This window comes from Bos taurus, chromosome 18, assembly GCF_002263795.3.
Source record: "Bos taurus isolate L1 Dominette 01449 registration number 42190680 breed Hereford chromosome 18, ARS-UCD2.0, whole genome shotgun sequence".
Taxonomy (NCBI): domain Eukaryota; kingdom Metazoa; phylum Chordata; class Mammalia; order Artiodactyla; family Bovidae; genus Bos; species Bos taurus.
Window position 1 is genome coordinate 56,163,197 of NC_037345.1, and position 13,362 is coordinate 56,176,558.

Sequence of the window (13,362 nt, forward strand, 5' to 3'; positions counted from 1 at the left end):
GCCTCAGTTGGTCCCTGTTAGGCCCCTCCGCCGTGTCCTAACCTTGTCTTCCATCGGGCTCCACACCCGTGATTCCAGTGCCTCGGCCAGTCTCTTGGCCTCTCCGAGCCCTGAAATTCCTTCAGTGAAATGTGGACCCTCCTCTCCTTCTCAGTCTTGTTTTGAGAATCAGTGTGGCTGGAAGACCCTGGAAGGGTGCTGGCATGAAGGAACTGCTTGAGCAGTGTCAGTCCCCTGTCCCCCTTCTCTTGGCCTCAGTTTCCACAACTTGGAAATTAGAGTGATTATACCCCAAAATTTGAAGACCATTTTAGCTCTTTGTTTCATTCATCATTTCCAGAGACCTCCTTGAGGCTCAGCTTTGTTCTGGGCAGGGGCGGGAGGAGAGAAATAAGGCCCCAACTTGCCAATGGGTTGTCGACACAGATAGATGGTAGTAACACTGATTGCTACCATTTCAGTGAACTTACCATGTGCCAGACACACTGACAGGTACTTGTGGGAGATTATTTCATTGACTGCTGAGGACACTTATATCCATTTCGAAGATGAGGCTAAGAGAGGTTAAGTGACTTCTTAACCTCTAAGAAGAGCTGAGATTCAAGCCTAGGTCAGCCTTCAGAGCCAGGGCATGACCTGTGCGGTAATGGAGGTGGCTGAGCCCACTGTGGAAAGCCAGAGGCACCCAGGTCAGAGGTTTGGATTAGGAAGGACTTTGGAGCTGGTTCATGTTGGATGAGCCTGGGATGGCAGGGCTGGGGGCGCCAGGGAAGTTCTGAACCATCAGGTGATGGTGAAGTCCTCGAGCCCTCGTCGGCTCCCCTCCATTCCTCCCCACTCCCCCGCTCGCGTTTCTGGCTTCCTTGACCACGGGCGGGCACAGCTGGCCGTGCAGACCAAGCGGGTGGCCTCGCAGGTGGACGGCGGGGCGCAGGTGCAGCAGGTGCTCAACATTGAGTGTCTGCGGGACTTCCTGACGCCGCCGCTCCTGTCGGTGCGCTTCCGGTGAGTCAGGAGGCGAGGCGCTGCCGGGTGGGCGGGGCCTCCAGGGCGAGGGCGGGGCCTGACGAGCCCTCCCTCTCCCGCCAGGTACGGGGGCGCCCCCCAGTCCCTCACCCTGAAACTCCCAGTGACCATCAACAAGTTCTTCCAGCCGACGGAGATGGCGGCCCAGGACTTCTTCCAGCGTTGGAAGCAGCTGAGCCTGTGAGCCGAGGGCGAGGGGAGCCAAAGCCGCCCTCAGGGTGGGCGGGACTGGGGCTTCCAGATCCCTGACTTGGACCTTTTCCTGCCCCTAGCCCCCAACAGGAGGCCCAGAAAATCTTCAAAGCCAACCACCCCATGGACGCGGAGGTCACTAAGGCCAAGGTGAGAGGCTAGACAGGAGAGGCACGCGGGCTACCATCCCAGTCCTGCCTCACTCTCCTCTCCCGAACTCTGGGATTTGGGGTACGGTGGCTGCTCTACTTGAGCCTGTTTTCCCATTGGTAAAGTCGGACTAATTTCCACTCCCAAGGGTTTGGGGTAACTGGCATGCTGCTGTCTGGGAGCTAACAGAGATTGGGCCCCCCGCCCCCTTAGCTCCTGGGGTTTGGCTCTGCTCTCCTGGACAATGTGGACCCCAACCCTGAGAACTTCGTGGGGGCTGGAATCATCCAGACTAAAGCCCTGCAGGTGGGCTGTCTGCTCCGGCTGGAGCCCAATGCCCAGGCTCAGGTGAGTGGTGGTTTCCAAGGCCTGCTCTTTGTGCATTCTCTGCCCTTTTGTCTTCCTCTCCCTTTTCCTCCCTGCTTTTTGTCTCTATATCCTTTATACCCTTTGTGACCTTTTTTACCTTCATCCTTTCCCTCTCTTATATTACTTTTCTGACCGCTTGATCCTTTCTCATCATTTATCTGCCCTGTGTCTAACTCTCCTCCCCTGGCTCTCCATCCTCTCTGCCTCCCCCCTGAGTCGCCCTGTCCCCACTAGATGTACCGGCTGACCCTGCGCACCAGCAAGGAACCCGTCTCCCGTCACCTGTGTGAGCTGCTGGCGCAGCAGTTCTGAGCCCTGGACTCTGCCCCCCGGGGATGTGGCCGGCACTGGGCAGCCCCCAGGACTGAGGCAGCTTTGGTGGATGGGGCAGCGAGGGACCTCCGCTGGTGACAGGGAAGACCCTGGGGTGGGGGGATGTCCAGGAACTTCCTCCGGCCTTTTGTATTTTTATTTTTGTTTATCTGCTGCTGTTTACATTCTGGGGGGTAAGGGGGAGCCCCCTCCCTCCCTTTCCCCCTGAAGCACAGAGGGGAGAGGGGTGGGGAAGTGGGTGCCTCCTCCCCTCCCACCCCATCCTGTCATAGCCCCTCCTGCCCTCTCCCTTCCAGGGGCTGTGTATTATTGTGAGCGAATAAACAGAGACGCTAATAGCCCCCGTCCTTGTCTATGTCTGGCGTTCAGGTCCAGTGGTCAGAGGAGCGGGGTGAGGGCATGCAGAGTGTGGGTGGCCAGGCCCCGCAGCCCGTATGTGGGACTCTGAGCAGACAGCAGCAGCAGCAGCCGCCGTGGCCCCAACTGCAGCGCCACCAGCCGCCATCCTGTGCCTGGCTCCTCAGTCCCCAACACCAAGTAGCAGGCTCTGGCTACCTGGGCCCGGTGGATGGCCTCTTCTGCTTTCTCCTCTGGCTGCCCCGGCTCTGAAGGAAGGACAACGAAGGTCGAGGTGACCAGTGAGGCCTGGACAACTAGAATGCCAACCTGAGGGAGCCAACCCCCATCCTGGGCTAAGTTTAACATCTGATGGAAGAGGCTCGCAGCTCCAGCCAGCTGTCAGGACTTGAGATCAGACTCTCCCCCTCTTCCAGCCCCAGTGCCCCACTTTCCTGGGGACACTGTGTGTGCAGCCCCAAGCAATCTGGTTAGCAGTACAGATCACAGACATGCAAGAGATGCTGCCCAGGTGCCAGGCACTGGCCTCCAGAGGACCCCACCCCACTTGGGAAGCAGGTGAGGGAGGTGGGGTCGCATGGCTAGGAAGGGGCAGTCCTTTGCCCCTCCAGATGGAACTTTTCACTATTTTGTTACACTCATCAGGGTCTTTGCTGGGATTGTAGTATCACTCTGGGTCCCTTTCTTTGTCTGGGCCTCAGGTTCTGTGTGACAGCTTTTCCTCCTGGACCTGTGTTCTGTGGAATCTACCAACCTCCTCCACCCAAAGCCTGTATTTTTAGCAGTAGAGCAGGAGCGTGTGGATTGCCTGTGTTTGAATCACAGCAGAGCTCTGCTGTTTATTAAGCCTGTTTGCTCATCTATAAGATGGAAATAATGATGTAACAGGAGATAACCTTCAACTATGAGGATGCGAAAATCACTTAGTCTTCTCTGACTCTCTGTGATCTCATGGACTATACAATCCATGGAATTCTCCAGGCCAGAATATTGGTGTGGGTAACCTTTCCCTTGTCCAGGGGATCTTTCCAACTCAGGGATCGAACCCAGGACTCCCGAATCGTAGGTGGATTCTTTACCAACTGAGCTATAAGGGAAGCCCGAGGAAGAAGTGAGTCAATACACAAAAAGCACCTGGCAGGAGATGAGGTCTCGGTGTTTAGGGTCAGCCAGGAGGCTCTGAAACCTGCAGGCTGGGCCCTTCCTGCCCCTCCCTTCAGCTCTCTTCCCTTCGTGCCCGTGTACATGCCCGGGGCTCACAGACGGCCATCCCCAGTCCACGCTTCTCCTACCGCTTTCCCCCTCCCCTGCCTCTTACTCCCGCCTCGTGAGAACTGGGACCCAGTGCCCCAGTGTGTGCAAAGGGGTCGCTGTGCCCGCCGCTGACCTGGTGGGAAGTGAGTGGCGGTAACCAGGGTGTAGAAAGAGCGGAGAAGGCGCCGGCGGTGCTCCGGAGACGGTTCTGAAGGTGGAAGAGGGGTGCGGTAACGCAGAGCCCCTGCCCAGCCCCCGCCCCTCCCGGCCCCGCCCACCTCCCAGTCACCTTTATCCCGCGAGGGCTCCACCGTGAAGAGACAGCGTTTCAGTTCCAGGTGGAGGAGCAGCAGCCTGTGGGGAAACAGGTGTCACGGCCAGGAAAGAGGTGCGGAGGACCCCCAACCCATTCCCCCTGCCGCGCCCTACCCGAGGATGTCCGTGTGCAGTGGGAAGCCCGCGGGCAGCGCTCGGGTTCCCAGCGGCAGGCAGCCCCGCAGCGGCTCCAACAGGGGCTGCCACCAGCGCTCCAGAAGCTGCAGGGGGGCGTGATCAGCGAGAGAGGCGAGGCCCAAGGACGAGGTCAGGGCGGTACCAAGGGGAGGCAGTTTGGCCAGGGAGCTGGGGAGGAGACCACAAAGGCAGAGGGGACCGCGGGAGGGAAGAGAGGGAGGCCTGGAAGGATGGGGGCCACTGAGGCGGAGCCCAAAGGGGCGGGGCCTACGAGAAGGTGGGGTCTGTTAGGGGCGGGGCCTGCGAGGGGCGGGGCGGGCACAGGGCGGGTCCAGGGTAAAGGCGCACTCGCCCCGCATGGTGCTCAGAGAAAGGCCAGGGCTCGCGAGTAGAAAGGTAAACTAGGAGAAAAGCGGGACGGAGCCCCGATTCACCTGCGCATCCAGCTGGCTGAGAGGAGGCTGCGGGCCGCAGAGAAGACACAGCTCCAAGTCCGGCAGAAGCGTCAGGGTCAGTAGCCGGTGTGGAACCTGCAGCAGCGAGGAGGGTGGGCTGGCCGGAGCCCCTCCTCTTCTCATGTCAAGCCCGGGCTCCTAGAGGCGGTCCTCCAGGTCCTACCCCTGGCGCGCTCCTCCCAGCCCTCACCGTTCCGCCTGTCCGCCCCACCCACCCACTCACCGTGGGGCTCCCGTGCGGCAGGTACACCGGGTAGTCGCGAGCGGCCTGCGGGGGCAGGGACCCCACCAGCCATGGGAGCAGCACGGCCTCCGGCATCCCCAGCCGCCACCAGCTCTCGGTCGCTGCAACCACCCGGCCTGACACGACCAGGCTGATGAAGGCCGTGCCCGCCGCCTCAGCGAACCCAGAGAGGGCTTCCTGGGTAAGGGAGGCAGGCCGACTGCAAGTCAGAGGACATGAGCAGAGGCGACAGACTTCCAAGGCGGGTTAGTAGGGGGAAGACACCGGCGTACAATTCAAAGCTAGCTTGGTGGCCGTGCTCCTGTGTCTCACCCTCCCTGGGCCTGAGTTCCTTCACCTTCACATGCAGCTTACCATCCCCAAGTCACACTGTAAAATTAAACAGGTAGGGTGACCGCTGCCTAGTCTGACACATCCTGCCGAAGCTAGTAATTTTAACAGCAGCAGCTACAGTTTATTGAGTGCTATTAAGTGCCAGGTGGGCGCAATCCACAATCTACTGAAGCTCAGAGAGGTCGTCACCTGCCCAGAGCCACACTGCTGGGAGGCACCCATGCCAGATGAAATCAGATCGATATTTAAGGAAAAGTAGATAGAGATTTCCGTGGAAGAAAGAACGGGATGTGCCAGGGCAGAGAAACTGGGGAGTTGTGGGGATTTGCGAGACTCATGAGGCAGCTAGGAGAGGGTGGACTGTGGAGTTAGGAGTTAGAAGAGGTCAGGGCGAGAAGGCAGGCAGGCGTCAGATTCCTCAGGTCCTCAACTTGACACTAAGGGGCTGGGACCTTGTCCTGGGGCTGATGGAAGTCGCGGGTGGGCTGTGACCAAGGGAGGGACAGAGTCAGCTCTGGGTGTAGAAAGATCCTTCCGGGGTCAAGTGGGAGTTGGACCGGAAGCCAAAAGGATAGGAAGAGGCAATGGTCCAAAGGTAAGAGGATGGACACTGAGCCAGGGCCAGAGGGATAGTTTTAAAAGTTTACAAGGCATTCCCAATACCTGCAGCAGGGACCCCTCGGGAGGAACCACACAGTCCACACACTGGGTCAGGTCTCCGATGAGCTCTGAGTCCCCCAGGAAGCTGTCGATGAGGCGGTAACTGGCCTAGCAGAAGGGGAAATGGAGGAGCCTAAGATGCGGGTGGCACCCAAATCTGCTGGCTCCTCCTCAGAAAACTGGCCCACTGGGCCTTGCTAGGGGATGTCAGACAACCAAGATGCCCTGGGAGCCCAATGGATAAGGCTGCCCCAGGGTTTTCTGGGAACTACAGTTCCCAAATATCAGTGATCAGGTACCCTAACTTCCCATCCTCATGTCCTTCAGCCTCACCCTCAGCTCCTTCTTCAGTCTCTCTACATTGCGGATATTGGTTAGCTCTTCAAGTCCCACGAGAAGAACCTAGAAGAAACATATAGGAGAGTAGGGGCCCTGGACAATTGGTTATAAGACAGGAGGGGCTGGGACTCAGACTCCTGTGTCTAAGGGAGGAGTCAGACTGAGGGCCAGAATTCCTGGGTTCTACAGGAGGCTGCTGGAGTCTGGACTCCTGGGTCTGAGGGAGAGGGATGCTGAGAGCTCAGATTCCTGGGGTTGGGAAAGAGAGTTAAGGAGGGACTTCCCTAGTATTCCAGTATTCCTAGTATTCCAGTATTCTTGCCTGGAGAATCCCATGGATGGAGGACCCTGGGGGCTACAGTCCATAGAGTCACAAAGAGTGGGACACAACTGAGCAACTTCTCTCTCTTCCGTAGTGGTCCAGTGGTTAAGACACTGCACTTCCACCCAGCAGGGGGCGGGTTCAGTCCCTGGTCTGGGAACTGTGATCCCACATGCCACAGGGTGTGGACAAAAACAAACAAGAACTTTAAAAAAAAAAAAAAGAGGAGTAGGGAGTCTCACCATGGCCCCAAATACCATCTGGAGTAGTCTCTCCAGCCTCAGCTCCGAGGTGCCCTCCTCAGACGACAGAACAATGAGGGTGATGCTGTGAGAAAGGAAGGTGAGAAGGATGAGTCCAGGCCAAGTAAACAAGGCAAAGAGGAGAGTAGGTCTGCCCTGGACCCATGCCCCAGCACAACCGGCCTCTCATACAAAGAAGCTCAGGAATCAGGCTGAATGCCTTGTCAAAGATCCCACAACCCAGTCTCAGCTGGTCATCTTCAACGGGGGCTGTCCCCCTGGCCCTGCCCCCAAGCTGCCCTTGGAGACCTGTCGTGGAAGCTCTTCCACACCACGGTTGTGTCCTCCGTCCTCGAAGAGCTCAGTTGCACCTCAAGATTTTGCCCAAACATGTGGACTCCATTGAGAGAGCCGATGACAGAGAATGGGAGCTGGGGAAAGATTGTGAACTTGAGACAAGAGCCCCCCAATTTCCTCCTCCTTGGGAACCAATTACTCAGGCCCCCAACCCCGTTCCTCTCTCTAGATCCCCTGGGCCCTCCTCTTCAAGGAACCAGGATCATTGGTCAATTGCACCTTCGACGGTCTAAACAAATTCTGAAACGTCCCCAGCCTCTACTCTCTTGTGGACCCAAAGTCCTTCTAAAACCCTGCTATTTCAGAGATCCAGGCGCCCGGGGTCCCACCTGTTGGCGGGCGGGGGCGCCACCGCGGCTGCTCCTGCAAAACAGGGGGACCCCGCTAGATGCAGCGAGGCACAGCAGATGTATCGTGCCCTCGGTCCCCTCCTCCCCCATCTGGAACGCTCGCCACCCAGTTCCCTCGTGGAGAGAGTCAATGCCCGCTTCTGAGCACGCCCATAGTCACACGAAGCCGGGCTACTGCGGTCCGGAGCCGCCAGAGGGCGAGATAGGGAGCTGATTGGAAGAGGACTGAATTCCCGCCTTCCTCATCCCAACTCAAACCCCTCGTCAAGACCTTTTCCAGCGCCTCCCCCCGAGCCCCGTTACGCTCTCTTCCGCCCCCGCCGGAAGTCACAATACCCCTAACAAAGATGGCGGTTTTGTATTTGCTAAGTTGACTGGTCGCTACTTGAAGCGATTTGAGTTTATTTAAAGAAGAGGATGAAAAGCCCAATGTGAAGGTAGTGACAACCCCAAGGCGCTGCCTAGTAACCACCACGTAAGCGAGTGTGTTTCACATTCTGAATTGACAAACAACCGTACCACACTCAAAGATGGCGATGGCGTCTAGGCGTTGCCTAGCAACCGTTTTAGCTTGGCTTTCTCTTTCATAGTAGAAACACTATGCCCCGCTCAAAGATGCCGACCTTGCCTTGGGGTTTCCTAGCAACGACCAGTCTTATTTTCCTTCTAAGGCTGTAAATAGCTGTGCCCCTCTCAAAGATGGCCGCATGACGAATCACGAGCAATCTTCCTTAGAGCAAAATTGAGAAAGACACCATCTCCCCCCTTACCTTCGAGGATGGTTTGGTCCGGCAAGAGTTGCCTAGTAACCAACAAATGACTTGGTTGTTTTTGTTATTAGAAGAAGGAAGATGAAGTCCTTTATATTCCAGAATCGTAAAATAATATTTATAATGAATTTATTCATGATAGTGTATAGTGCAGAATGTGAAAATACTCCTACCGAAATCCTTTCCCTGAAATAAAAAGTTGACAGTTTAACACAGGATATTCACGTTTTCACAGATACTACTGTGCTAATGTTGTTTTCAAACTTTGTATTTCTCATGAAATTGTAGAAATATACCTCGTCTTTTTAAAATGTCTTATCCTAACCTATATCATGGATGTAACAATATATTTAGCTCATCCTATACTGACATGTTAGGTTCTTTTCACTATGTGTTTAAAGGGATAAATATTCATTATCAGTTAATCAGATCGTTTTTCTCAGAACAGTTGCCTTCATTTATGCAAATATATTTACAAAACATATAGTTGTATTAAGAAGGCATTTATTTCTTTTAAACATGCTTTGCCTGCATTCTGGATTTGATTTCTAATAGCTGATAAGAAATAAGACGTTTACTCTGCACATTAAATTACATGAAATTTAAAGAGGAATAAGGTGCATAAGATAACAAATGAAGTAGAATATCAATTTTTCCTTGTAGTTCTATGAATTTTTCCTTTAGTCTGCTTATATTTATTTAGACTTCTGATATACTTAGGTTTATTTCTATCACTTTATTTTTTTGGTAAGAAGTAGAACACTCCATAGACAGCATGGGGGCCATCTCAGAGGCAAAAGGGACCTATTTCTATCTTTTTATTTTTATATTTCTTGTTGTCCTGCCTTTTCCATGCTTTTTTTCCTCCTTTTACTGGATTTGTTTCCTCAATCCATTTTGTCCTCTTTCTTCTGGTTTCAAATTTATACATTAATTCTCTTTTATTAATTTTTGAAATTTTGCCATCACATTTAATTCAGCAAAAGGTTAAAGATTTTTAAACCGTCTCTCAAAAACTACAAAGAATGTGACAAGTTAATTCCATTAAACTCCCTCCAGAGTAAGCAACTAGTGTCGCTAGCATTCAACTTGACTTTTTTAATGCCTTCATTGAATATTTTTTCTTATTTTATTCAGGCAATTGTAATTGTATGTTTATGATTCATTTTGCCCTCCCTGTTCCTTCTTGCATTTCAGATCACTTTCTAGGGATAGCTGAAAATTTTCCTGCTTCCTAGATGATTTCCTACTGGAAAACTCTGTACTCACAATATTTCTAATACCAAATGTGCAGGCTTTTCACACCAAGCAGTTCCCCAGTTTTCTGTGGACACAGACTGTCTTATAAGCCAGTTAAATTCTGACACCAACCACCTAGAGTTACACACACACACACACACACACACACACACACACACTCACATCCTTAAGGTCTCGGATCCACAAGACTACAGCCACTTCACACACCAATTAGAAGTAGTGGGTCCCCAGGTTACCCACACTTCGGTCTGAGTGGCCTACATATAACAAGGATCCCCATGACCCCCTCTTCTTATTGCCCTAACTTGGCCTCTGTTCACTGGTGCTGAATAGAAACGTGGAGATAAGAGTTTTGGGTGGAGTAGAGAAGAGTAGCTTTTATTTCTTTGCCAGGCAAAAGGGACCAAGTGGGCTGATGTCCTAAAGACTGTGACCCACTCTGGAGCGGGCAGTGAGGAGTATCACAGTGTTCAGGGAGTAGGGCATGATCAGCTCGTGGACCATTCTTGGATTGGTTGGCATTTAGGTGAAGTTTCAAGCATCATCAATTTTCTGGTTTCAACCAGTCTAGGGTCTACATTTTTGTGGTCAGCAGTTTTCATCTGGAGCGGGTCTGCTTCCTGTAAAAAACAACTTAGGAATGTGTGTCAGGCCTTTATCTATATCTTTCAGGGAACTGGGATTTCAGCATTTCTGCTGTGTGGCAGAATCATAGTCTAAATTGTTACCATTTCCCCAATTCAACAGCTATACTTTGTTTCTACATCTTCATATTTCCAAACCATTAACTTTTGGGTCAGCATTTTACTTCAAAAGACAAGGACACAGGGCTTGTACACTATTTCATTCTCATGTTCAATAATTTGCTCTTAGGGTTCACAGAACCCACGGAAACATTTTACTCACTACTGTTGGTTTATTATAAAGGATATTACAAAGGATAAAAATGAACAGCCAGGGGAGTGATAGATCGGGACTTTGGAATTAGAGACACAAACAATTACATGGATATGGGACTTCCCTGGTGGTCCAGGGCTAAGATTCCACAGTCCCCATGCAGGGGGCTCCTGGGTTTCATCCCTGGAAATGGCCACCCACTCCAGTATATTGCCTGGAGAATCCCATGGACGGAGGAGCCTGGCGGGCTATAGTCCATGGGGTCGCAAAGAATCGGACACAACTAAAGGGACTGAGCATGCACATGGCACGCACAGGGAACTAGACCCCTTATCCTGTCACTAAGCGTTCACATGCCCCAGCTAAACATTTCATGTGCCACAACTAAGAACCGGCAAAGCCAAATAAATAATAAAAAAAGAACTTGGCAAAAGTGGTGGGATGTCACTTCTGAGATTAGGTTATAAAGTGGCAACTTCCATCCTTCTTTGTATTCTCTCTCTTGCCCTCTCTTGTTCACTCTGATGCAGCCAACGCCGTGTTGTGACTTACCCAAAAAGAGGTCCTTGTGAGTCAGGCTGGGACCTGAAACTTGGCAACCTTTACTAGAGTGCTTGCACTTAAGACAGACATCTCCTTGAGCAAGAGAATACAAAGAAACTATGAGACTAAAAATAACTGCATGCATGCAGTTGGGGAAAATTATGTACATATGTGCAAAGTCGCTTCCTGTCCGACTCTTTGCAACCCCATGGACTGTAGCCCACCAGGCTCCTCTGTCCATGGGATTCTCCAGGCAAGAACACTGAAGTGGGTTGCATGCTCTCCTCCAAAGGATCTTCCCCACCAGGGATTGAACCTACATCTCCTGCAGCTCCTGCATTGAAAGCAGTTTTTTTTTTTTTTTTAACTGCTGAGCCCTAATTAATGTTCAATAAGATACAAAAAGGCCACAAACCAGTTGCCACTTCTGAGGCTCCAGGAGCAAAAGCAGGGTACTGTGCCCAATTCCTGCACACAGCACCACCAAGGGGTGGGCAGACCACCTAAGCCACCTTTCTAGCCCAACCCCTCCCCACCCTCGCCTCATTTAAAGAACCAGCCTGTTTCCCCTCACAAGCAAGCAGGGGTGCCTGTTTCTTGTTCGTCTTTTCTCTCCCTCATGCTAAGAGTCCGTGGGAGAGTCCCAATAAAGCCTTGCCTGAATTTCTCATTTGGCCTCTTATCAATTTCTATTGATTAAAAAGTCCAAGGACCCTAGTCAGTAACACATGGAACCTCTAGTCAATAGCCTGGGAGGAACTGAACCCTGCCAACAATGACAAGAATGAGCACGGGAGCAGGTCCTTTCTAGTCTTGCCTTGAGATGATTCCAGCCCTTGCTGACCCTTTGATTATAGCCTGTAAGAAACTCTGAAGCACAGACCCGGCTAAGCCATATCTCAATTCCTGATCTACAGGAACTTGAAAGTAACAATGTTGTTGTTTCATGCCACTAAAGTTTGGGGTAATTTGTTACACAGCCCAAGGTAACTAAAATAGTGTCCTTTATTTCTATTATTTTGCATATTGTGGTACTTTATGAACCTGACAATTCCTGTACCTGAATCCTGGGGGTGGGAGTGGGGCAACATCCCGTTAATTTTTGTTTCTGTGAATTCTAAATTCAATCCTTGTCTCTGCAGCTGTGGTCTTTGTGCTATTGATCGGAGTCCTCTAGGGAGGATTCACCCTCCAGGTCATTGCAGAGTGTCAGGCTGGGCTCCGTGTGTTATTTAGCAACTTCCCACAATTTTACACATGACTGTGTAGATATGTCAATGCTACTTTCTTAGTTCGTCCCACCCTCACCTTCCCCTGCTGTGTCCACAAGTCCCTCTACTAGATTTCATCAGTACCATTTTTCCAGATTCCATATATTTGCATTAATATACTTGTTTTTCTCTTTCTGATTTACTTCACTCTGTGTAAGAGGCTCGAAGACTATCCCAGAATTAGATCAGCTGCTGTGGAAGGCCATTGCTTAGCTGAAGAACTACACCAAGTTTTTCACATCACAGCTGCCTTCAGGTTCTTGGTAATGACAATGAGCACCTCTGGAATTTCTTTTCCAACCCCATCTTTTTTTGTTGTTGTCGATTTCTGTTTCCTCTCTGGGGGAGGTAAGATCCTTGAAAACTACCCATACCTCTTATGAAACCACCAATGTTGCAAAAACAATGTCATATCATCTAATTATCAATGCCAGAAGCTGAAGTCCAAGCTAAAGTATCTCATTGTTTTACCATTCGTAATCCATTGATGGTAACCATGGTAACAGTTTAAACTCAGTTAACAGAACCAATTATGCATTCAGCTTATCTAAAGGAAAGTTTCCTTACGGTTAGGAGGGCATTTTAGGTGCCATTTCAAGCTCCATACCTGTTGATCATTTTGCCTTTCTCCAGTTTACTTTTATCTTCCTTATGATTTTATTAAAATTTAATTACGCTAGCATACAAAAGAAGGGATCTGCTTTAGATTTAAAGGAATTTTAAGATGTCTAAACACAGGTTCAGTCATGGTTGGATCTTGATGCAAATAAAACTGTAAAAAGACATTTTGCAAGAACTGGGAAAATTTGATTATGGATTTAAGTGTTCGACAATACCAAGAAATAAGAATTTTGTTGGAGGTGTTAATGGCATAGTGGTTACCTGCAACTTTTTGGAGATGCCTATCTAGCAGGCAGAGGTAAAATGATACGATGTTGGGATTTGCTTTACAAGCGTTCAGCAAAGAAAATAAAAGAAAGGGATCAATAAAGTACATGTGACAAAATGGTGATACTGTTGAGTACAAAGCAATGCACCCTTTTACCTTGAAATACATTGACAAACTGCGCAAGCTGTTTTGGTTTCCATCTCCACTAGATCACGTCTGAGCCTGCTCATTTCACCCAAACCTTCCCACCCTCATGGACTTATTTTTCCAACCTTAACATGACAAAGATAAAATGA

General features: G+C 50.9%; 2 protein-coding genes across 7 annotated transcripts in view; one reads left to right on the top strand and one right to left on the bottom strand.

The window, feature by feature from the left end:
* The window catches only part of AP2A1 (adaptor related protein complex 2 subunit alpha 1), a 27,930-nt gene extending 25,522 nt beyond the window's left edge, over positions 1-2,408 (top strand). For 3 of the 4 annotated variants that reach the window (XM_059877020.1, XM_059877022.1, XM_059877023.1), the window contains 5 exons: positions 881-1,005; positions 1,090-1,206; positions 1,299-1,368; positions 1,582-1,716; positions 1,972-2,408. In XM_059877020.1, the coding sequence (XP_059733003.1) occupies positions 881-1,005; positions 1,090-1,206; positions 1,299-1,368; positions 1,582-1,716; positions 1,972-2,049 (525 nt within the window). In that variant the 3' untranslated portion in view covers positions 2,050-2,408. The remainder of the gene's footprint in view (positions 1-880; positions 1,006-1,089; positions 1,207-1,298; positions 1,369-1,581; positions 1,717-1,971) is intronic. The other variant, NM_001191440.1, reaches the window with a different exon arrangement.
* Positions 1,991-13,362, bottom strand: part of FUZ (fuzzy planar cell polarity protein) — a 15,976-nt gene continuing 4,604 nt past the window's right edge. Inside the window, exons 1-11 of one of the 3 annotated variants that reach the window (NM_001192667.3) lie at positions 7,416-7,690; positions 7,039-7,160; positions 6,730-6,814; positions 6,160-6,228; positions 5,830-5,934; positions 4,813-5,010; positions 4,569-4,664; positions 4,111-4,217; positions 3,971-4,035; positions 3,815-3,889; positions 1,991-2,675 (exon numbers count right to left, since the gene is read on the bottom strand). In NM_001192667.3, coding sequence (NP_001179596.1) covers positions 2,449-2,675; positions 3,815-3,889; positions 3,971-4,035; positions 4,111-4,217; positions 4,569-4,664; positions 4,813-5,010; positions 5,830-5,934; positions 6,160-6,228; positions 6,730-6,814; positions 7,039-7,160; positions 7,416-7,526 — 1,260 coding nt within the window. In that variant the 5' untranslated portion in view covers positions 7,527-7,690 and the 3' untranslated portion in view covers positions 1,991-2,448. Of the gene's footprint in view, positions 2,676-3,814; positions 3,890-3,970; positions 4,036-4,110; positions 4,218-4,568; positions 4,665-4,812; positions 5,011-5,829; positions 5,935-6,159; positions 6,229-6,729; positions 6,815-7,038; positions 7,161-7,415; positions 7,691-8,059; positions 8,140-8,206; positions 8,393-13,362 lie in introns of those variants that run through there. The other 2 variants (XM_059876784.1, XM_059876785.1) reach the window with 2 other exon arrangements.